The following is a 24,038-nucleotide window of genomic DNA, read 5'->3' on the forward strand; positions in this document are numbered from 1 at the left end:
TTTGCTCCTTCGGAGCTCAGGCAAACTGCTGGTAGATGAGGAACTAAAGCATCTTCATCATCAAATGTTGGTAGGATTCAGTATGCTCAAATCAAGTTCCTGCAGACAACTCTGAAGGTTCCCCTTGCAAAATTATTTTTCAGGTCAGTTTTCTAAAATAAACATAGATTCTTTGACAAGGGAGTGTGTTAAGATGTTACTAAGATTTGTGAGCCCAATAACAGCACAACATACATCTAGCTACAGGCATAAGTGTATTTTCACACAAACCTTTGGTTTGTTGGTAACAAGCCTATCAGATACAGTCTGTGGAGGGGGAAGGTTCCCATAACCAAGTCATCCCTTTATATTTTTAATCTGCAAACTTCAAAACAGCAAAAATTTTTATAGAGGAAGTCGAAGTTACTGTAAAGTGTCAGGTTTCTGAACTTCTTACCGCCCGCTTCCCTCCCACCCTCTAATTCACATACCTATTGACACAACTTTCTATGCTGTAGAGCCTTGTTATTTCTTCAGTATCATCATTGCGTTTCACATACTGCAGAACTGCAAAAACAGAAATGTGAGAGGATCAGAAGAAAACACTGATATCAAAAGACGTTACAATGAGAGGAGGTAATTTGTACCGGGAAATTACAGGGAAATGATAGGGCTCTACCTGTAATGCTTCAAAGCAGTTCCCAGTGTAATAACACATTCCCGTTTTTTTCTGGAGTATATAGGACATAGTATGCACATTATGAAAAATATATCAACCTGTTGCTATTAGAGTCAGTTTGTGCAACATCCAGAAAGCTTGACACTGTAACACAACACAGTTATTTGTGTTGCGTACACAGGTGAGTGCTTCCCGCCCCAACTTGCAGCAGCTCACAAGGAGAAAGCCTTGTCTTTTCATCACCATTTCTATCCCTCTCCTTCCCAGGTGGGATTCATAAAAACACAGCTGTAGGAGCGAGCAAAAGGGCTGGCAGTGCTACGCATGCAGGTGGCTGCAGAAGCCTGCCTGAACTTGGTACTGAACATGAGGCTCTGGTCGGCCAGTGCTGAGAGGGAGCTGCTGGCACCTACAAAATGCAGGCGCTGCTCTCCGTACTATCACAGGTTATTTCATAAAGCCAGATTCGTTTTTGTTCTGAAGGCAAGGAGGAGTAAAGTGGCCAGAAAGAGGTAGAAAAAGAATAATTTCTGAGATTCTCAGTACTTTGGCATAAGGTGTTTACCCCTACCTTCAAAAGACCGAGAAGTGAAACGGACAGCTGAACCGCTGTAATATTCTGAATACTAGGACACATATCTACTATTAAGAGGAGGATCTCAAGTGGCTTGGAAGGAAAAGATCCGGTAGGGCACGCTGACAGAATAAAAGCTATTACTTGTTAGGCCTTTACTAAAGAATTTCAATGGATTTAATTTAATTTCAAGAGGGTTTTGAGAGCCAATATTGTGTAGCCTTTTATCAAGCATTACCTTACCATAAGCATGAAGCTTCCTTTTTTAACATATCTTTTGAGGTTTTTCAAAGCAATGATTTTTTCTTTTGAGAGACTTCTGTTATAGCCTGTGCCATGCTCTGTGAGAGAAGGTTTAATCCATGCTGCTTCTGCTGTAACCCATAGAGTCAAAAAAGAGGAATGCAAATATTCACAATATCCTCAGACAGAAATACAGAGAATACTTTCGTGCTTTCATAGTAGTCTAGTTCCAATTCTTTCTCTAGAAAAAGAAATCTGTCCAGGCCTTTATTTCAAAGATAAATTGGGCAGCTGCTCAGAATAACCAAATTGATAATAATTTGTCTATATTGTCGTTTCCAGCAGCTCCTGTCTGACCATATATTTACTAGAGAAAACTTTTCATATTAACATTAACTGCATGTTAATGAAGTTCCATTTTATATTAAAAATATAAATAATTTTAAAAAAACATCCTCCACCTTGTTCTTGTGATGACTTCAGAACAGCACAGATCGGTGGTCAGACATTCCCCTTTAAAACGCTGTGTGATACCAGAAATCTCGTGGCTCTCCGCAGGGCAAGAAAATATTCCCCGTGGGTAGACAAAGAACTTCCAAAATGCTCCTACTGTACAATACTTTGTTCCTCTTTGTTCTTTGCATCTCCCAGGCAAAGTTTGGCCCCTAGAACTTCGGTGCAGTAACCACAGAATCACAGGAGCTGTGAGGGAGACACGGGAGGAGCTCTTCCACGGTGGCCTCTGGTCCAAGGTCCACCATTAAGAGCACAATTCCTGTCAGAAATGCACCTTTTCAGTCTATTATGCTTCCAGGACAACGATGCACATCATCTTTGACCTATCTCTGGACCACCACTCCTGCTATTTTCTGTCCCTCACAAAGGACAATCTCAAACAACACTGGGCCAAAAGCAAAGTTTAGAGCCGAGTCTCACCCTTCCTCTGAAAAGGTGTTACGAGGGCCCCAACTTCTCCGAGGCTGGCTCCCACCAGCTTCATCCTCCTGTCCCAGCCCCGCTGCCTCAAACCAGGCCCATAACCCCACGTCCTGCTCCTCACCTCACATCCTCCCCCCCGCGGGGTTAGCCCGGCAGCTCGATGCCCGACCACAGGCGGCCTGGCAACAGGCACAAGTAGCACTCGGAGAAGGGGGTCTCTGCTGGGCCCCAGGCTCCACTGGGAGACTGGTCGTCTCCTGCCTGTAACCGAGAGCAGATAATCTACGTGGTGGCCTTCGGACCCAGCGGCGACGGCTTCCTTCGATTACAAGGCCTCGCACCCATGCACGGTGCTGTTTTTCTGTCAGCTGTAAGCATTAGCTAGCTCTAACTCTCTGATTGCGGTTCCCATGTTTTCCTTCACAAGTTATGTCATAGTATTTGCATCTTAAAGAGTACTATATGCATAAAGTAATGCTTTAAAAATAATAGCACTGGATTAGAAACACTGACAGGTTGGTGACGCATCATGCCATTGCCAAAAATATTCATAAGAGCTGGCTTAGAGAAAATTACCTGATGCAATTTTTGCAGTGGCAGCCCTGAAAATATAAGGAAAATCTATCGGAAAGGCCTTAGATACATCTCCTCGCTGCATAAAGCTGCAAAATTCCTCGTGACAGGAAAACGTGGAGCATGCTGCGTGCAGAGGTGCTGGCATTTTTTATGCTCTGCACGCAGCAGCATAAATCAGCTTTTAAAGAAGTCTGACGCTAGCAGTCAGGAAACATTTAACGTGCTATAAGTGTGCTTGGTTTAGCTAAGTTCTGAAATTACTTGCAAGTGAAGTGTTTGAAAGAAAAGCAAAACTAATGGTGAATCTCGACCTTTTCTCCAAGCCCGTAAAAGGGACAAATGTTTTACACAAAACGTAAAGAGATCCTTATCAGCAGAATTACTTTCTGCAAAGCAAAACTCAAACCCCTATAAGTTACTGATGGACTGACTAAAAAAAAAAAAATGAAAAAAAGGGTGTTTACTGCTTGAAGGCTTGACAAGAAAAGTCCTTCCCCTCTGAGATGAGGAACTGTCTGATATGCAAGACTTGCTACTCTCACAGCCACGTGAGGAGCGTGAGCCATGTGAGAACAGAAATACCGGAGACTTGATGTAAAGTGGTGAATAGGCTAAAATTAGTTAATGTTCCGATTTCTTTTATAAAGAGATGGTAAGGTTTTTTTGGTTTGGTGTTTTTTTTTATTAAACCAAAAATCCTAGAAGGCACTGGAAAGTGAAGAAAGAGAGATTTTAAATCTCAATGCACAAACACATATACAGTATGCACATGTATACTAGCGTAAGTACAGGTACACGGTTCTTGTTTTAGGAACACTAATTCAAAAGCAGGTCTTACAAAATAAGGAGAAAAACACCCCCATCACCTTCATAATTGTATCAGGAATAATGTCAGGAAATTTTACAGGGACTAGTTTAGCTAAGGCAATGTCTACTCCAGTCCTAAAGACAGATTGCCAGTATTCATCATTTTTCCACCCCAGGTTTTGTGTCTTACGTTTCCAAATACTCACTTGCTTTATGAGAACTGGGAAAAAAAGAAAAAAAAAAAAACTTTCCTTCTTCCTATTGTAGTATTAATATTTTCACTAAAAGAAAGTGAAAAAGAAGAAAGTCTTACTCTTTTTATTCACTTTCAGTTTAAGCTGGTGTTGCTCAGAGCTGGAATGAAATACAATGAAATGACCGAGTAGAATATTAAGATTTTGTCAAAGGTCAGCAAATTGGTTAAATGACCTTGAGCTATATACAAAGCAGCAGCACATAAGTACAGTACAGAAGACTGCAGGTTCAGCTCCTCTAGGCTGAATAGTTGAACTATTTTCTTTGTGGTGTCTTTGTTAATCTTGGTAAATCTAATTTGAGACAGTACTGAAATTTTTTGATACACTACACTTGGTTTTCTTCAAGTGAATGTTGAGCTGTGACACGGATGCGAGTTGTTGGTTAGCCTACATAGTTCAAAATATACTTACGTGACTCCCCACTTCCCCTCCCCTCCCTGCCTGCCTGCACACAAACACTGGTGAGGCTGCAAACTTCTTTTGGGGAAGGCAGCAATGCTAAAAATCATCAAGAGGATGTAATAAGGGAAGAGGCATGCTCTTTGTGCAGAAGGGTGGGAAAGAAGAGAGCTGCACTGGGAAAAGAAAAAAGAGGAAATATTATTTGAAATGAAACATTGCATGCTGGGTCTGGCTGCGATGGAGTTAATTGCTTCATCGCAGCATGCACATTGTGGGCTTGTGACTAAAATTGTGTTGATAGCACTCCAATGTTTTAAGTGTTGCTGAACACTGCTTGCAGGGTGTCAAGGCTTTCTCTGTTCCTCACTCTGCCTCCCCAGGGAGCAAGCTGCGGTGGGCAAGAGGCTGGGAGGGGACACAACCAGGACAGCAACCCAGACTGACCAAAGGGATATTGCATGCCACGTAATGCCAGGCTCAGCAATAAAACTGGGGATTTAGTCTTTCCAAAGTAGCCACTATTTGGACGCTGACTGGGCATTGGTCTGCTTGTGGGAAGTGATAAGTGACTGCCTTCGCATCACTTCGCCTCCTCTCACCCTTACTTTTTAAACTGTTTTTATCTTGACCCACGAAGTTTTCTTGCTTTTTCTCTTTTGATTCTCCGCCCCATGCCACAGTGGGGCTGGCTGGGAGCTTACTTGCTGTCTGGGGTAAACACACCATACTCTGAGAATAGGAAATAATCACAACCATACTGATGGTTAAGTTATAAATTAACCTGGAAGTTTTAGAGACTACGGCTTTTTTTTGCACTTTTTTTTTTTAATTGTTTACTTTACCTGAATTACCACATGGGTAGTGAAAAAAAAGGATACATTTTTTTTCTTAATTTTTCTCCTGGGAGTTGAAGAGATTTTTAGAAAAAATAATTCAATACACAGCTCACGGTGGCTTTCTCTGAATGCTAAACCAACTATAGCTGCAAACATAATTACTCCTATCTAGACACAGGCTAAATTTAGGAAAAAATATGAGTTGGTTTACAGGTAGGTGTTCAATATAGGGTAGGCAGACTGCTATGCCAGCTGAAGCTGGGGCTGTGTCGACAGACTTGGCCAGCAGTCACTAAGCTCACCCAGATGGTATGGCAGCAACCTGCCTCTGGCAATATTTTAATATTTATTCACCTTTGCTTACCTATTTGTTCCCATATTTTTCAGGCCTCTGGGTGAAATTCAGGCTGCTGAGGTCAACTGCGCTTATGTCAACAGAGCGAGAACGTCACTGTCAGAAAACGCCGTAGCGAGAATCCTAGTTTGCAGACATAGTTACAACTTCACTACAAAGTTCATAACCATTTTTCTTTTAACATAAGCAAACATGGTTGTTGAATTCGGAGAGAAAAGGCCGTGATTTTGAGAAACGTGATGGTTTTCACCACATACATTTTAATTTATGCATAAAGACCTTTTGACATTAACGTTGACAGGAGCCCACTACTCTTTCTCAACATGATAGATATTACTGCATTTGAAGGTGCTCCATTTTCACCAGAAAAGCAGTCCCCATCATGGTGTAGGAAGCTATGCAGGTGTGCACCCTGCTTTTCCTTACTTAGGCCTTTCTAGAGCAACAAAACAAAAGGCGCACACTGACACACAAGAGCATCCGCGCCAGCTGCCCTGCCTGACATGCTGCTGATTTTAACGCTTTATCATTGAATCAATGTCACTGCTTTGAAGCTGTAGCCCGAACAAAGCGTACTACTTAGTAGTCATAGCAGCTCGTTTGGAAAGAATAGTTTTATAATAAAAATAGTGATAAAAAAAAAAATGTGTGTACTTTGGGAAATACAGCCACAGAGACAATGCATGGGAGACCTTCAATTTAAACACATTTCAGCGGAAACTCTGCCTGCTCCCCTCCTACGTATAGAAAAGCCTGTGCACACTTAAACCACAATAAATGGATGCCACAGCACTGCTTTTACTGCTCAGTGGTAGATAGACCGAGAAGTTGTTATATTCATGCTAGGTAAGGCTCAATCTGAGTAACAGCAAGCAGATTTTTTCTAAATAAAATAATCTGAACTACCTGGGGTGAATTTACCCACTGGCCCTGACCTTCCCACTGCAGAGAGAAGACAGCAGCTGCACAGCCTCCATCTAAACTAGAAATGCCTGATTTAGAGTGTTTCTGCTGGTTAAGCTGTGGATGAGCAGGGTCTCTCATCCCGTGTAAGACTCTCTATTTCCTTGCTCCACAGCTTTGCTTTGGGGGAGTGAGAATGCCAGAACTGAGCCCATTTTTCCTTTTCTGTTGGTGGGGATAACCAGAAAAGGCTCAGGAAATTCTGGGGACTGAGATAGCTGGATGAAATGCTGAGAAGAAAAGGGAGGAGTCTTAAAAAAAAAAAAAAAAAAAAAAAAAAAAAACAACCCCAAACTAAACCAAACTTCTCTCTGCCCTCTCTCCCTCTGGTAACACCTCTCCTCCCCCCCATCACCAGTCACCACATTGGCTTCTCCTCTCTAATTAAATTAGTCTGGAGCTGACTTGGAAAACAAGTCAGTGACTACAACACAGAGAAGTTTCTTATTAGCTTGTGTGATGAAGTAGGAGCCTGTTTGGTCAGTTGGTGGCTTAACCTACTTTATTTTAATGAATTATCCATGAAGTGGAGTACACAGAGGTGCCATGTCAACATAGTCTGACATCATCACCGTCATCATCAGACAAGCTTTGAAATTAGTTCTAAGTGGCAGTACTTTGTGTGGAGTCTAACAAAATGTGTATAAGCACAGCCAAAATAAATGATCATCTTCTCCCCTGCAGAGGCATACCTGCCTGATGCAATGCGGAGTGCCTGCACGGCATGCCACCACGCTATATATGAACTAACGACAAGGAAAATTATAAACTGGCATTTTTTTTGATTCAGAAAAACATTGAAGTATGTGAACTGTGACATCTGCAGCTCAAATGATCTGCTTAAGAAATATATGAATTTTTTAACAATGGAAGAGCTTTGTAATCTGTTCTAGGGAGGATTTTTCTTCCATAAAAATTCATCATATAGAACTATTTTCTGTGAAATATTAAAATTAACAGATTGTAAATATCAAAATTGAGATCATTACTGAGGCCCATGTAACATAATTACAGCATGGAGAACTGCTCTGAAAAATCAAAGGGTCTAACCCCAGATGCTTTCAGCCGAGTCCAGAAACGTTGAAACAGTTTAGTTTGCTAGCAGTTTTGTAACATTTCTTGCAGCAATGAGATTTGCTTGACAAGACCCTTTACCTGGAATATACTTTTGATGTCTGAGACAAGCCTGACATTTCCGCTTCCTATTTAATTTTTAAGTAACTACTGCTTTAAAGTTCTGAGCCCAAGTTTCCTGCCCCAAGTAAACCAAATCTCTTCATTTTTTACTTTCATTTTCCACTTCTGCTTTTCCTTGCTGGTCAGATCATTTGGAGCTGAGCCCCAGTGGCACAACAGGCTTCCTAACCCGACAGTTTCCACATTTTCTGTACAATTGATCATCACTTCCTTTTATATGTCCGAAAAAAAAAAAACTTTAAGCATATGCATTAAAATCTTCTAAAAATAGTGTCATGTCTGCTGTCTTGCAGCTAGAGCAGATCTCCGATTTCAGTGGTGGAGATGAGGAGGCATCTTGCATGGTTTCTGGATGAAGGAAGAAACTCGGTGACTAATACACTGTAAGAAATAGGCATTTTCCAAGATGGAAATGGAATTTGACTCCATGCTATCACAAATCAGAAAACAAAACAATTCCTTTTTAAAGTCTCAGTGCTACTGTCATTCAGAGCAGAGCTGAAGATAGTAATAGGGCAAGAGGCTTCTCCCTCCATTTTCCCTCAAGCCTGCAGCTATTGGAGGGGGAACTTTGTAACAGCAGCACACATTTCCTCATAAGGACCAGGTTAACAGCCTTGCAGCAAGCGAGTAGCATGGTACAGCCGCCCTAGGAAGCCCCAGAAAAGAAAGGGCCCTACAGCAAGGGCCATTAGCAGAGAGCACCAAATAATTTTTTTTTATATATATATATATTTTTATAATATATATGCAGAAATCATATATATACACGTATATGTATTAAAAATATATATATATATAAAATTGCAGCCAGAAAAATGCATTTACATCAGAAGGTGATCTCTGGTCCTGACACAACTGTGTCAGAAGAACTTGCAATAAATATGCTTTACTCATCCTATAAAGTATTTTAAAAAAAATCTAATTTAATTATGCATCTTGACATGTCCCCCTCGTGTGCAATGGCCAAAGTACCTTTGACAATGGGATTTGTGTGGTTTTTTGTAAGGATTCAAAATATGAATGTGCTGCTTATTCATGCGGTAGCTCACAAGACACACTTTCCTACCATAGGGGATGGGATGTGCATCTACAGCCACGGTCACATGTTCGTTTGACAGTTGTGTGTGTTAGTAGGACTTGAAAGTAAGACCTAGACCACCAGTCATACCTTCCCAGAGTCTGTACCTTAGAGCTAATCCCACAGCTTCCCACCACAGCACTCATCTCCCTCGTGGCAGATTAAAACACAGAGCACACCTCAGCCACCACACGCTTTTTTAAACTTTAGTCCCTGATGAATTCATTTCCAATGAAGATTTTTTTTTTAAAGTGAAAAAAACTCTAATGAATAATGCTAAGAAGCCTACAACCAGTTCACTGTGTTCAACCAAAACTACTTGTTGATTGAGTCCGATTCTTCACATTCATAGAAAGTTTTATTAAAAAGAAATTCCAAGAAACAATTTTTTGTTTCCTCAGTTCCTCTGACAAGATTAACTATATTCTGCTTCAGCAATAGAAGATTAAAAAAAAAAATCCCCATTAAACTACAAGCCACTTGGAGTGCTCTTCTCTTCTTTTCCCAATGTGTTAATCGGACACTTCAGCTTTTCGGTGACCCTGAGGAGGGGAGAACATTCCTTTCAACCTCATTGCTGTGTTTTTCTGATTACACTAGCAGGCCTTTTTGCCCAGCAGCAATCCAGGCAGAGCTGGCTGGTTTGGTGCAATCTGGAAGGCTGTTGTAATAACAGACAGGAAAAAAAAAACGAAGGAAGAGCCTGGCGGCTGTATAAAACTCCCTCTGAGCTCCAGTGCCTGCAGAAGTGCACCAGCCTCAGCAATCAGCATGACCAGCCAGTCCCAGGGAATCCAGCAGCTTCTGCAGGCAGAAAAACGTGCCAAGGACAAACTGGAGGAAGCCAAAAAAAGTGAGTAGCTGGCCTGGTTTTACTGTAGTTTTCTACTGTAAGCTCTTCAGAATTACAGTGGCTCACAGAAAAACATTATTTCATCTGTATACATCACAGCTGTGCTGCTCCTGTTCTCTCTTCTCACTGGCGTTAGTGCTGTGCCTTGACGGCAGTCAGGCATTTAACCAAACCTGAACATTCAGACTTTGCTTAAAATCCTGCGTGCACCTGTGTGCTTGTGCACACGCACATGCCTTATTACATTAAACAAGGTTTTCTTTGTTATATCCGTCCTGTCAGCTAGATTTATTCTTGCTTTATCTCAATGCCAATAATGTCATTACAGCCTTCCTTAGGTATTTAAACTAGAAGCCTACACGCCTCTGGCTGCCAGCTCTGGAGAACCAGACTCCAAACTCTCTATTTCTCTTTATAGGTCTTGTATAAATTTTTCAGTGTTCTTCTTTACTTACGAAAGTAACTTGCCTTCTAATCTCAGCTGGGCTTCAAAAAGATTATGTTAAAACAAAGGGAGACTTCAGCACAAGGATAGTAATGAAAGTCACAGTATAATCACAAGATCTGTCAGTACTGTGATAGGTCATTCCTGTAAGTCTTATTACACGGTGCAAGCAGTCAGCAAGTGATTAAATGTTTAATTTAAAATAAACATCTTGTTTGCTGAATGCCTAAATGCCCAGGGCAAAGCATGTGTAGATATCCAATAATAATAGATCCATATATTTTTATTCTCGTCAAATATAAGCAAAAAAGTAATAATAACAATCATAAAAATGAAGGTATCTGTAGAATAATTTCAATCAAAGAAATAATTCTCCTGGCAGTCTTTCCATTATGTTTTTCCTTCATTTTCTGCATTCATCTCCCGGTTATTTAATGCAAAATATGGTAACCTTATTCTCCTGAACGTAGGCACCAACCACATGAGTCACTGACCTGCATTAGCAGTGAAACATTAATACCGTTTCATGGAGTTATCTTGATTTAGAAACCAGCAGCAGGAAACAACATTGTCCTGCAGGACTCATCTAAAATGCATGAAGATGATGTCATGTGCTGCAGGAGTGTGATCAAGGAATATATTTTGTTTTCCATGGAGAAATAGAAGCTAAACAAAAATAATTTGTGTAGTTCCTATATCCCTTCTACACAGAATTCAGCATTGCTCTGTGTTCATTAATTATTATTATGCGACATGTTAATTTGCACAACAGCACACAGAAAATAAGTAGGAAGGCAATACCCCTTCCCTGAGCACCCAGCCACTGCCTGTGCCTTGCAGAAGCCACGGGGGGGCAGGGGGAAAGGCATCTCCCATCTTCATAAAAGAGAAGGCTCACAAAAAGGTGTTTGGGGTTGCTGCTCCCAGCCTGAAATCAAGGAAAAATTAAGTGATTCAACCCTTATGTAGCCAAACGAGGTGCTCTCAGTGGGATGGTTCTTCCCTTCTCACGTAGGGAGAGGAAACGCACTGTTCCCCGGAGCAAGAAGCAAGAAAACGTACGACCTGGAAAGGCACAGCCCTCAGTGGGGGGAGTGGGGGTTTGGTCTGAACACAGGCTGCAGAATCAGGCCTTTAGCTATGATAGCTTGATGTTGATTACCCTTTACTTTTGGTTTTGATTTTTTTGTTTTCATTTGGTTTGCTTTTGTTTTTAAAACCATAGAAGTCAGATTGGCTTCTTCCAAAACAGCTAGTTAAAAAGAAGTTTCATAAATTAAGAAACTCAAAAAACCAAAAAGCTTTATTATAACATAGAAGTAATGACCGAAGGCAAGTGTCTTGCAGAATCCAGACATGGTTACAGGTGCATTTACTCTGCAAAGAACACATTCCCCTGTCATCACCTCAGCCCCACACAGCATGCTTGTGATAAGCACAGGGCTTCTTACACATAAAGCATCTTCCAGACACGTCTGAGTCAGAAACTTGACTTAAACCACTGCCTACACCTACCAGTGTATTAGTGTTGAGGTAGGAGTTATTCAGCAGCTACAGAAAAACAGCTATTAAAAATTTTGCTATCAGTAAAAATAGTTAGAGTAAAAATATTTCATTAGTATGACTTTCTTCACTATTACTTTTAAAGCCAAACATTTTTTTGCCTTTATAAAAATTATGACGGGAAGGAAAAATTACTCATACATAAAAATCTGAGAGGAAAAAAAAAGGAAAAAGAAAAAGAAAAAGATGGGAGTGGGGTAAAGAAGAGAGAGCCGGACTCTTTCCAGTGGTATCCATTGAAAGGGCAAGAGACAATAGCATAAATTTAAACATAAGAAAACAACTATATAACTGTGAGGAAGGTCAAACCCAGGAAGAGGCTACCCAGAGAAGCTGTGGAGTCTCCATCCTGAGACATTCAAAACCCACTGGATATGGCCCCGATGAAGCTGCCCTTGCCGAGCCTGCTCTGAGCAGGGGGTTGGAGCAGACCCCAGGGGCCCCTTCCAGCCTCAGCAGCTCTGTGCAATCCCGCAAACAACCTCAAGCATTTCTAAGAGATTTTATTCCTAGGTATAGCAGATCAAGGGCAAAAAGTTGAAATAACTGCTGGTGGCATATTCATCTATAGCCTAAAGACTTTGGTGGACCTTTTTGTTCATGTTAAATACTGCCAACAGTTTCTACTAGGGTGCGAACAGCAAAGCTCTTGTGATTTTTAGATCTCATGGATCACACGAGCAAGATCAGACCTTAATGTTTCTGATTCAGGTTTTCTAAGGACTACTCCACCCTGGATTTTGTGCTAAACCAAGCATTATAGCTAATCTAACAGAATAATTATACCTAGAAAGTCATTATTCTATTCAACATTACAATAGGTTTGCAGTGAAGCTACAAAATAAAAAATAAAAAGTTTCCATGTTGTCCTTAATTTCAGTATTTTTCATAGCAATATCACTATACCACCTTAGATACCCAACTATACCAGCGTAACTTAAATACTGTGGGACAAGGACAAAAGAGATTCTTTTCGTGCCAAATCCAGTTGTGCCAAGTCAGAATAACTCAAGTAATCTCTTCCCCAGAGTGATTCTGCAGTTAGATCAGCATAAAGGATTGCGTAGATTGTCTCTGAGCACGAAAGCTAAGATAAAAGGAAACACACGAAACACAACCAATATATCCAGTGCAATCAGTTAACCTGTGCACACACAATTCAGAGAAACAAGGCGAGGACATGCTGCCTCAGCCCAGGAAACACCAGCCAGATCCACCTGGTGCCAGTTCAGATCAGCACCTCCTGCTCGGGGCCTGGCACTCTGCGGATCTGGGCTGCAAGTGAAAGCAATGAACCCGTCCAGCGAGCGCTGACGCAGTCCCGTCCTTGCTAAACCGTACATATGACCTCCTTTGTCACCGCAAACAGCCATTGCACACCGCCACTACACGAATGAGTCCGACTATTCTATTTACATTGTAACGCGAGAAGAACGAAAGGCAGATTGGTCACGGGACACAACCAGGAAAAGCCATTTTCAAGGAAATGTGATTAGCAAAACTACCCTTATGCAACCCCTTCAGTGTTTACAGTTGATACTCACATAACCAGACCAAAATGTAGTGTACACATAATATTGTATATAAACAGCTAAAGGGCCTAGTTTTTGCTGACATATGTGCAGCTGTTTGTAATGCAAACTCCACTTTGGATAACTGAAAAATTAGCAAAGAAATAGTATTATATTTATAGACATGAAGCAAAGCAAAAAATACAGTGCTAAAGCTCTTCTGTACGTGCTTTTCATACTTCTTGCTCGATACCCTTTATTCTGGCTTGCAATATCTTTACTGTATGATTGGCTGATGCCATTTATACCTGACAAATTATTAATAGTTTGTTGGTAAATGCACACGTGCAAGGCTGAAACTATTAAACTGATTAAACACAAACCAAAACAGTCTGCAATCCTTTGGCCTTCCATACACAGCACTGCTTTATTTATCATTCTTGCTTTAAGCATAATTTGGATCCCAGAAATAACTGAGCATTGTCAGAGCCAAGACATCAATTCCTGAAAATCCTTTTGGGTAAAACATGGGAAACAAATGTGTCATGAACACTGGGTTTAGCAAAACTTGTTTTCCTATAGATTTTTATATCTTGGCTTGAATTTCTAGTGCCTAATAAAATGAAAACTCAGATGAAAGATTTCAGGAAATCAGATTAAAAACAAATGTTAATCAAAATAAGATACTGTAAACAGAATTATATCCATGGCACTCTCTTGGATAATATCCAGGACATATTTTATCTACTGAAAAAGCTATACATACTGATCAGCTGCTTCTATTGTATTTTATTAAAAGTGCAAAATAGTCTTCTCAAAATGAGCATCCCTAAATCCCATTTTGCAGACAATTTAACACTCTTGAAGATGACCGAAATTGTCCTACTTAAAGCAAATAGGATTAATTTTTGGCAACTTCTTCATATGACATGATTTCTATGCAGAAATTCAGCTAGAAGCCTAGATGATATGTTTGAAAACAAAAAGCCAATTTTAGCATGGCAGTTTTTGGAAAGTAAGATAACTTAGTGTTTGAGCAAATTAGAACGCAACATTTTTGCTTTCTACTGTCTTTTTCTTGCAAGATCTAAACTCCCCCAACAACCTAAAAAACCTCACCAGTTCTTTTGGCTGTAATCAGATCTAGGTATTTCATTAACATCACAGAAATACCTAGAAAGAAGAATACAACATTTCTGCATGCTAATAATGCCTTCCCAAGGTTAGGTAAGAAATTCTAATACAGGGCTGACTTGTTGCAGAAAGGTAGTTAAGATCTGGCCAATTTAACATGATGCCTAGAAATTTATAGGCTGTCAGCTACCGTAATCATAGACAACAGTGGACAAGGAAACCAGGCACAGCACAGCTGCTTTGCTGCTCCCCATCTTCAAGGGTGGGAAGGAGGGACAAAGGGGCAGCAACACAGCATGCCCTTTGAGGCAAAAGTCCCTTCAAACTTGGAGCTTTCTGTACCTCACCTTTATGATCCTAGAGGAAGTGTCGTAGGGACAGGTTGGTTTGCCCATCCTCCTTTATTTCTTGCCATCTTTTTGCATGATCTTGGCTGAATTTCAATGCTCCTTCAGTGTGGAAGGTTTGATTTCAGCTTGGCTGTGCTCTGCAGAGAATCCCATCCAGAAGATCAGCAAGACTTTGAAAAGGCAATCCTGTATTGCACAACTAAGGTAGCAGACAAGTGGTTAATAACAGACTGATTAATTAATTTTGGTTTGTCTCTAGTGAAACAGCAGGTTAAGCTCTAGTTTCTGCTTAACTTAATCAGGTGCAGCATATGCACCATCGCATATGTTGGCAGTTGCCGATTCTGTCCACAACGTTGTTGAACTAGCAGTAATTTACTCACAGCTTTTCCACTTAATTAAATAGGAAGCAGCAGGTTCCTGCTGTGCCAATCCTAAAGGCATCATGGAAAAATGAAATGGCTGCCACCCTACAGTGACACCCTATGTATTGTGCTTACTCCAGTGCACTGTCAAGAGCTGACATGTATGTATGTATATATATATACTTTTTGGTTCACTAGCTACATTGTCAGAGGCAAATGAACTGTTGTTTTACAGTTAATCTCTTTCTATTTTGTGCATTTTAAGAGGATTTATTTATCTATCCGGTGGCCAAATATGCAACATATTTACTACAGATGGCCCCCCAGATGGAATTTGAAATTAAAATCCCACCAATTTTGAAATAATTTAATTTGCTCTAGAGATCCAGTTCCTCAGCTGGTGAAATTGGCAGAGCTTCATTGTAGTCACTCCCCTGACTTCCAGTCTCAGAGAATCACCCCCCGGCTCTGCTCCTAGAGGAAAACTCTATAAAAGGCTGATCAGCTCCAAGTTTGGGGAGGAGAATAAGAGAAACTTCAAAATACAGACCTAAACCTGGTTCCAAATTTTGTTGTCCAGACGGATGTCAGGCTCTTACAGAAATCTGTCAGTTCACGCGTACTTGTCCCAAGACTTCATAAAGTGAGTGGCAGAAGCTGAGGGAATTGGCCCTTATCAAACAGATACAAACTCTGGCAAAGTACATGCTAGGTTTTAAACTGCCTCTCTGCCCCTTTGTACATAAGCACAGTGCCTCAGTGGCAGAAGGACTCAGAAGGACAATTAACTACACAAGAGAGCGCTGCACCGATGAACTGAGAGTCAGTAAAGCTACCAAGCTCCTCACCAGGTTGCTCCTTCCTGTAAAAAGGCCTTATACAATCACGGAATAAGCACACCCACAAAATCAAGCAGTCCAGGAATCAAGACTTTAACAGGAAATTCACATTTCAGGCATCTCTCTGCTTCTACTCACCCATCTGCAGATAATGACTTCAGAAGGAGCCATCAACTGGGCAAATAATATACTGTTGGATCTGGCATTTTACCCAGGCTTTTGTTGCATCTCAGATGTATCAAAAACAACAGTCCTCTTCCCAAGATTCAGCTTCCTCATTGTGCCATGCTCAGTGGAAGCAGATTGCTCTGTGCCACACCTGGTAAGGCTTCAGAAGCCCAGCACAGGTGTAACCAATCCAGTGTAGCAGCCTGGAGAAAATAAATCAGAAATACTAATGCTCATCTTTCTAGCCTAGTTGGAGAATGTTCCTTAGGATTTCAGAAAAGGTACTGTTTTCAACTGTGCTTGAATTGAAAGATTTGGGGGAAAAAAACAAACACACACACACAACTTACAAAGGTATTCATATTGCTCAGTGATGTTAAGTAGGTGGTTACAATAAGTAAATAAATAAATGAATGCCTTTTTCAGTTGCCTAGCCTCCACATGCTCATTTTTGTGATATCCTAATTTTAACAACTAAGCAATAGCTTTTTCAGCCATTGAAGACATTTCTCCCATTAAAAGGGAGCAAGCTTGTCCCCTCCCACTCCTAAAATTCTAGCTGTGCAGCAGAAAGAGACCCCAGAAATCAGCATCAGCCCTGGTGTCTCAAATATAAAATATCAAGTTTCAATGCAAGACGTTTATGGCCCCATCAGTTAGAAAGTGACATTTCCCTCACAAAGTAGCGTAGCAGAGTCCTGTGAAGATCCATGCAACTTTACCAACTTTATACAAAACAGACAGGCAGAGATGCATCACTGTGGGGTGGTGATGACATGTTCAATGTAAAAACTTAAGCTTCACGTAAAAACTTAAGCATCGCATTCCCATCAAACCTTTTACTCCTATCCTTTACTTAACATCCCTGCTAGACCCAGGAACTACATTATGCCCAGTCCTGAATGATTTATGTGGGCTTGATTTGACAAACCCTTAGCATTTTACCTAAGACAAAGTAACTATTCACAGTGAACAAAAGTAAGTATGTAAACAAGCCTGTTCGGGAAGATGGCTCTAGTTTCCACTACAGCCTAAAATGCCACCTTTCAGATCACCCTCCTGTTTAAAATGAAAAGGAAAAAAAAGACTTTTTAATCACTTTCAGATTTTCCATGCATTGGTAGAGAATACCATTGACCTCTTTTTTCTCTTAATCACTCACCTCTGCATTTAACAAATGTTAGGGGGAAAGGGTTGGGGAGAAGATGACAAAGCCTGAAGGTTGCAACTCAGTTTGGTAGTGGTTAAGACGTACCTCGCTGTACTTTGGAAATCTGCCAGCTCTAAGCAGAATCCAGTTGGTGTGGGATGAAGGGATGCTGGCAACGAATCAATACAGCAAATCTTACAGAATAACGTCTTTTCCCATCAGTGACAACTAAAATCTGTTATCTGGCTGCTGCTATTGCTGATGAAGGAAAGATAGATATTTATTTAAACACCAAGCTGTGATTAAAAAAAAAAAGCATTTGTGTTATGAGAAAATGTGTAGTTGCAAAAAGACTTCTGTTGTTAGCAAACCAACAAGCTTTTCATTTGATGTGTGCTTTCGCACAGGGAGTTGGTCTTTGAAGATGGCTTTCAATCAAAAAGTACCCTACGTAAATCACTTCAGTTCTTCTGACCATTCTTGTGCAAAAAAAGCTGCTGTTGACTTTGCTCGAAGCTTTGTCTGTTTTACTGTGCCATGTAAAATACCTCTGACTTAAAGAGATTCATCTTTTGGGATACAGTGACAAGTGTGAAGTAAATCCCTGTTTCTTCCTCCATTAGGAAAGGGAAAGAGGCTGAAACAGGCCAAAGAAGAAGCCATAGCCGAGATAGACCACTACCGGTTACAGAGGGAGAAGGAATTTCGGAACAAGCAAACAAATGTAAGTAAAAAATCTGCATATGTTCTTTTGTAGTCAATCTGCTCAATGGTAAAACAAATTGCTTCCAACAGTGTTACATGGAGACTTCTGCAATCCAACATGCTCATACTGATTAAACAGAGGGATGTTACCTGAGACATGTATATGCTTCATTTTGACTTCTTCACAGGCTTTTGAATGCATTTGTAGAAGGCATTGTGGACTTTCACCACTAAAATTGTCCAGATTCTGTATTTGGTTCATGCTTGTCCTTTGAAGACGTATCTCCCTTAAGGAAAAATACCTTTGGGTCCTCTTCCTTTGACTCCAGACAGAGCTCATTCCTGTCTTGAAACTGGAGGCTTCAGTAAGGTGGATGTTTCGGTAAAAGCAAAGATTTAAAATCTTTCTTTCTATTTCTGTTCCACTGTAGCTGACTTTTTTGACTGCATACAGGACTGCATCTTTGATGAACTGAAATCACTAAAACTTTGGAGTTTTTCACTATGTTTTCATAGTAAAAGTGGTCTGACTGATATTTTCATATGTGAATTATACTAAATTTTATACATTTATGCCATCTTGCAGTTATCTCTAGTATTTTCATGAAGGTTCACAAACCGTTCTCTTTTTACTTGGTGACCTTCCTCTTACGTTTTTGTTCTTGTTTTTTCCCCTGCTTGTTTTGTGTAAAGATAAGGAAACTACATGTGCAAAAGCAGCCACAAAAAAGCAGCCAAAGAGGTCAAATAAAAATTGCTTTACAATCCTGTCATTTCAGTCACACTTCACATAAAACATTTTCCAGCAGAGATCACAAGCCTTAGGAACAGATATACACACAAGGTTTCTAACATACACTGCCAGCCCCCAGACACGTTGTCACACAGCCAGGCCAGGTGGAATTGTCTCATATGTACAATTTCAGATGTTTACTACACTAAAATAAAGTAAAAACACCTCTAAAACTTGTTCACCTTTTCAGTCAAGCCACACTTCTTGTTTTACAACTGAAATAGCAGAAGAGAAAAGATGTTGCTTTGGTGCGACCTCCATTTTTTCGTCACAAACAAAATTAAAGCTGCAGGGAAAGGCCACTGTTTGTCGACTGAGCATTTCACACAAGCAGGACAGAGCACATATTGCTCCTCAAATGACAGCATGTTGTACAAGATCATTGCAGTCCTCCTTCACGTTCCCTGACCCCATTATGTCGAACATTTATCTACCCAGACAAATGTCATCATTATTAACCTGTGCCTGGCAGGCAGTCAGGAGTTCCAGCCAAGCCAGTGCAGAGGGAAGTCTGATGACCAGCTCAATTTACTGGCTCAGGTATTTGGACACAAGTATTTTTAATTCTTTGTCACAGTCTCACTTAATGCTATTCCTCCTTTTACTTTGTGTTGCTGTATCCAAACTGGGATAAATTTTCTCATACTATGAGATGTTCCACATCAGTCCAGAATGAACAACAGCAGCAACAGAAAATAATGATTAATTTGAGGTTAGAGTGATAATATGCAAGATCTTTTTTCAAAACATACAAAATTTAAGCCCGGATCTCAAACCAATTTTGCTAATGCTCATGGTGTTTGTACTCAGGGTCTGAGATCACCGAACTCTGGAGATGGGCAGCCTAGTTCTGAATTTTGTGGCTTCCAAGTCAATGCCACATTTTAGCGACTTTGGAATGATGCTAGCATAAAAACAGTACGGGCAAAATAAGGGACAGACCTTCAAGGTCAACAGAAATCAGAGACTAAGCAGAGCATTGTCTGCATTCTGACAAGAAAAAGGTCTTCAAATTCAGAAGCAGAAAAAGGGAAAAAAAATATGTAGAAGAGTAAGAATCAACTGTCTCAAGTTACAGTATTAACATGAACTGAGAGAGCAGGTTCCCAGTCTACAGAGGCTCTTCTTAAAATTATAATACTTTTTCTTGAGGTTTTTCAAAAGTATTTAGTAGCTGGATAACATGCAACCATCTGGGATCTCTAGAAAGTTATTTTCCCCAGTAAAAAAAATCAGTTTCATAAATCTGATCTAAGCTGTACAATCTTTCCCACATGAGACCCTTACAACTTGTCTAAAAGCCAAAATAAAACGCCAGCTAAAAATAGTTACTATAGAAAACTATAATCTTTTCCCAATATTTACAATTATGTCTACGTCCTGTATTTCTTCCAAATCGGAAAGTGTTTTACATCTGGATTATGGACAAGCTTCTTACTATGTTGCCAGGTATTGATAAATAGATTTGCAAAGGTGATTTGTGCAAAAGATCTTAACTCAGCTGCTTTTCTTTCTTTTAAGGACTAAGTTGGGCTGAAATCACATGGAAAATAAAGCTAATGACTCCACCCTCGTTTCTGGTCATCCTCTAGGTATCCCACTAACATCACAGGTTAGCTTCAGCTGCTAGTCCACCCCAGAGAACCATGGCAGGAAAAGGAAGAATACGTTACTTATCCCTTTCTTACTGTCAGCCTGCAGAAATGTCTTCTGCTCTCCCCCGTGGAATTTTTTAGCTGGAAACCAATTTCTCTGCTGCTATCTGAAGGACTTTTCCATAGGGGAAGAATTCAAGGGATGTTGGGGCAGTGGGGGAGGAGAGAACAAAGTCACGGATTTGGAATGCGTGCATCTGTTTATAACATAACCTTGCTAAACTGTTCAGTGAGTCTAGAGTCAATTAAATTCTAAGCGAATGTCCTGATATTAACTGTGCCAGAAGCTGTCTGGTATTTCGCCAGATAAGAAAATGTAACATTAAAAGACCTTGTCTGAGGTCTGTTGAGGGTTATACATCACTAACTGCTGAAGACATTTCAAGTACTCTGAAACTGTAATTATGCATTATCAGGAAGCTTTCCCATGTTTTGCTCCTTAGCTGCGCTCACGTTCATTCTCAGTGAGGCCAAACGAAGCACACTGGTGATAGAACTTAGTTGACCAGTCATTAAAATAGAAAACAAATTAAAATGAGGGATATAAAAGACATAACATGTACAATGTTGTTCCCACAGTGAGCTGGGCAACTTTCATTACATGGGGAGATTCCCATTGCTAATGAGCATATGAAAGAGTTCCCTTTAATCCTGCTTTTATGCATACAGTTCAACCTAGATCATACCCTTACTGTTAGGAAGCAATGTGACATGTTTGCATTATGTTTATGCTAGATGATGAAGTACAATAAACATAGTCATATATAACCCTTTATTTTACTCAGAGGACTTCTGCTTTTCAGGTAATGGGCTCCCAAGGTAACCTCTCTGCTAAAATAGAAGAGCAAACAACAGAAACCATCCGAAATCTCACTAGCAGCTACCACAAGAACATGGAGAGCATGATGAAAAAGCTTTTGAGCACGATATATGACATCAACCCTGAAGTTCACCCAAACTTCAGACACGCGGTTTAAGATCCATTGATGTGCTGGGGAAGGATGTTTGTAAAAAGTAGCCTTCTTTCTTGATAAGCGTAAATATTTCCTCATTTATTGTTTCTGTATGTGTGAGACAAGAACAAAGCAAAGCCAAAAGCACACAGTTCCACATAGGGTTTTGATGTGACAAGAATTACACAGGGTTTCAACAAGTGTTTTTTGGAATATTGTTTCCTGTTGGTAGCTAAGCCCCTGTCATTTAGACGGGGGCAAGTCAACAACAGCACAATAAATGATTATTTGACACCAGCAGCTTTTCAGTGGGAGTCTTTATTCCTTTTCTCTTATAAAATGTTCTGTACTAGGATGTGGTGTTGCATAAAGTCTGTTTATCCCAATCATTATTATACTTCAAGTCACGTGAAATAGAATATCACAAAAACTTAAAATAAAGCATTTCTGTTTTTTCTTGTGACACACGGAGTGGTCAAGTTATGGAACATATAGGAACTCTGTAGCTTTTGGTCAAAAAGAATAGGTCAAAACATTTTCAATTTTTGTATGCTAGTTTAAAGCAAAATATAGCTAACTTGTATAGAATTATGTTCAAAAGCCGTACTCAAAGTATTGTCCTGTTGTTTAACTACACCACAAACTCTATATAGCTTTGTTAAGTCTGAAAAATGAGAGCAGGAGTAATCATCATTTACAAAATTGCTTTGGTTCCTGGTGCAGACTAGCACATCCATCATTACCTATACAGTCACACCGAAAGCACAGGAATCCATGAGCTCAAACTCTACACCAGTTACACTAAATGGTTCCTTAATCCACAGGTTGTTCACAGAAATCATGTCAGTTAGAGCTCACTTCTGTAACCCTAAGCAACCTTGAGTAATACTTCCCTCTGCAATGGCGCAGATTTCCCTTGGAATAAATTCTACTGAAAATTCTACTTAGGAAAATACAATATGATCTGGTGCTTTCAAGGTGAAGCCCATTAAATCTGATGGGAGGCTGATGGGAGGCACTGATGAAGTGGGGGTCTGGCACACACCTGCATCATGAACCCCCTCAATGCCTTGTCTCCACTACAAAATTACACTGAATTAGAAAAGCAGCTTGAGAAATTGCAATGACTAGCAAACAATAGCCATGATTTTCAGTCCACGTAGACACAGACAAATCATTTCAATTTCACAGCAGCTAGTCATAGGCAATCTCCTGTTCCAGCGAGGTTTACACAGCTGACATGCTGTCATGTGTAAAATGACCGTAAAGCTGTAGTCAACTTAATGTCAGCAAACATGACTCCTCAAGGCTGTGCCTGGATGCTACATAATCTCCAAGCCCTGATTGTTACAGTCTCCTGTGCTCGATTATATTCTCTGGGGATGCAAGGATGCCGAGGAATGGGAAAGAGACTAGAAATCCTATTGACATCAGCTGAAAGGCTCATTTATTTAGGAGTGCTTTGAATCAAGTTGTGATAGGCTTTGAATTACTGAGGGGATGAAGGAACTCCAGTCCCAGCCTACGCGCACGAGCCGACGCAGGCACCCTCCTGCAGGAGCAGGGCAGCCAGCATTGCCTCGCTGCCTAGGCGCACGTGCCTCCTGTTTGGGTCATGGCTGCAGTCCCAGTCTAGTGCTCAACGGTGAAGCATATATTTTCTGTGAACTTAAACAGTCACCAAGGTGGACACTAATCTCTCACGAGAACTCACTGCAGTGTTCAGGACTGCTCCGCTTTCCCATCTGGGCTACCCCAGCACCCTTTCCACTGGTTATCACTTCTAAACATACAGAACCGTTGCAGGTTCACCTGCAGAACTAAAGCAATGGGGGTTCCCTTGCCAGCCGTATGGATAACAATACACACCCCTGTACGGCGAGAGCAAAATTGCCACAGCGTAGTGGGCAGCAAGCTAGAAAAGCAACTTTTCAGGAGGTCAGCAACCCAGATTATGTGAAATAAAGCTTTGTCTTGCTGCATCGCCCTGCTTCTTTTTATGACATTCCCCCTTTCCCTCATTCTTGCCAAAATCTGTCTTCTGTCACCAACCGCTTCTCTTGCAAAGCTTCTGCCCTCCTTTCAAGGCTACTCTCTACCCTTCTGGTCCTAATGGCCACAAACACATCTCTTACTTAAATCTTCTTTAAAATACATTATCCCAGGAATACACCCTCCTTGACAAAAACCCGAGCACATGGTGGGGGACAGCAGAAGTCACCGGCAGCGTGGATGAGGTGCAGCTGTGCCATCTCTCACGCAGTGACGCTGCACTGCAGTCATGGCAATGACCTGCCTGTACCCTTGCTGTCACCTGCATACTGAGATAGAAATTGCGTCTTTAAATACTCAAACTTTCTGAATGTGACTATTTTCTTGAACTGTGGCCAGAATGAAGAGCTACCGCTCATGAAAAAGGAATGAATTCGTTATGATTAGCTCTTTGATCTTGAGAGATATAAATCTGAGAGCTTTGAGCACTCGGTGCATTTGCTCCGAGTTCATTCCTGCTTCCGGACAAGGAGAGGGTGGTTATACCACCACTTTTAGCTGTACAGAGGTAAAGGCCAAATGAGACTTAATGTAATTTGGCAAGATATTGGGTTTTTTTAAATGAAGAGCGTACCAGCTGCATCAATGGAATATTAAGGTGCCAAGAAAATGCC

At 40.7% G+C, this 24,038-nt stretch overlaps 1 protein-coding gene and 1 long non-coding RNA gene across 2 annotated transcripts; one reads left to right on the forward strand and one right to left on the reverse strand.

The window, feature by feature from the left end:
- Positions 1 to 470: 470 nt before the first annotated feature.
- On the reverse strand, positions 471 to 16,314 carry LOC142085041 (uncharacterized). The gene is made up of 3 exons (XR_012674536.1): positions 16,087 to 16,314; positions 14,742 to 14,881; positions 471 to 546 (listed from the first exon to the last, which is right to left on the reverse strand). It is a non-coding gene; the product is annotated as an uncharacterized LOC142085041 (long non-coding RNA).
- ATP6V1G3 (ATPase H+ transporting V1 subunit G3) lies at positions 8,896 to 21,669 on the forward strand. Its single transcript, XM_075156546.1, has 3 exons — positions 8,896 to 9,741; positions 17,890 to 17,990; positions 21,223 to 21,669. The coding sequence occupies exons 1-3, from the start codon at positions 9,660 to 9,662 to the stop codon at positions 21,394 to 21,396; spliced, it is 357 nt and encodes a 118-aa protein (XP_075012647.1). The 5' UTR covers positions 8,896 to 9,659; the 3' UTR covers positions 21,397 to 21,669.
- The last annotated feature ends 2,369 nt before the right edge of the window (positions 21,670 to 24,038 follow it).

The sequence above is a fragment of the Calonectris borealis genome, chromosome 8 (genome assembly GCF_964195595.1).
Source record: "Calonectris borealis chromosome 8, bCalBor7.hap1.2, whole genome shotgun sequence".
In the NCBI taxonomy this organism is placed as follows: Eukaryota; Metazoa; Chordata; class Aves; order Procellariiformes; family Procellariidae; genus Calonectris; species Calonectris borealis.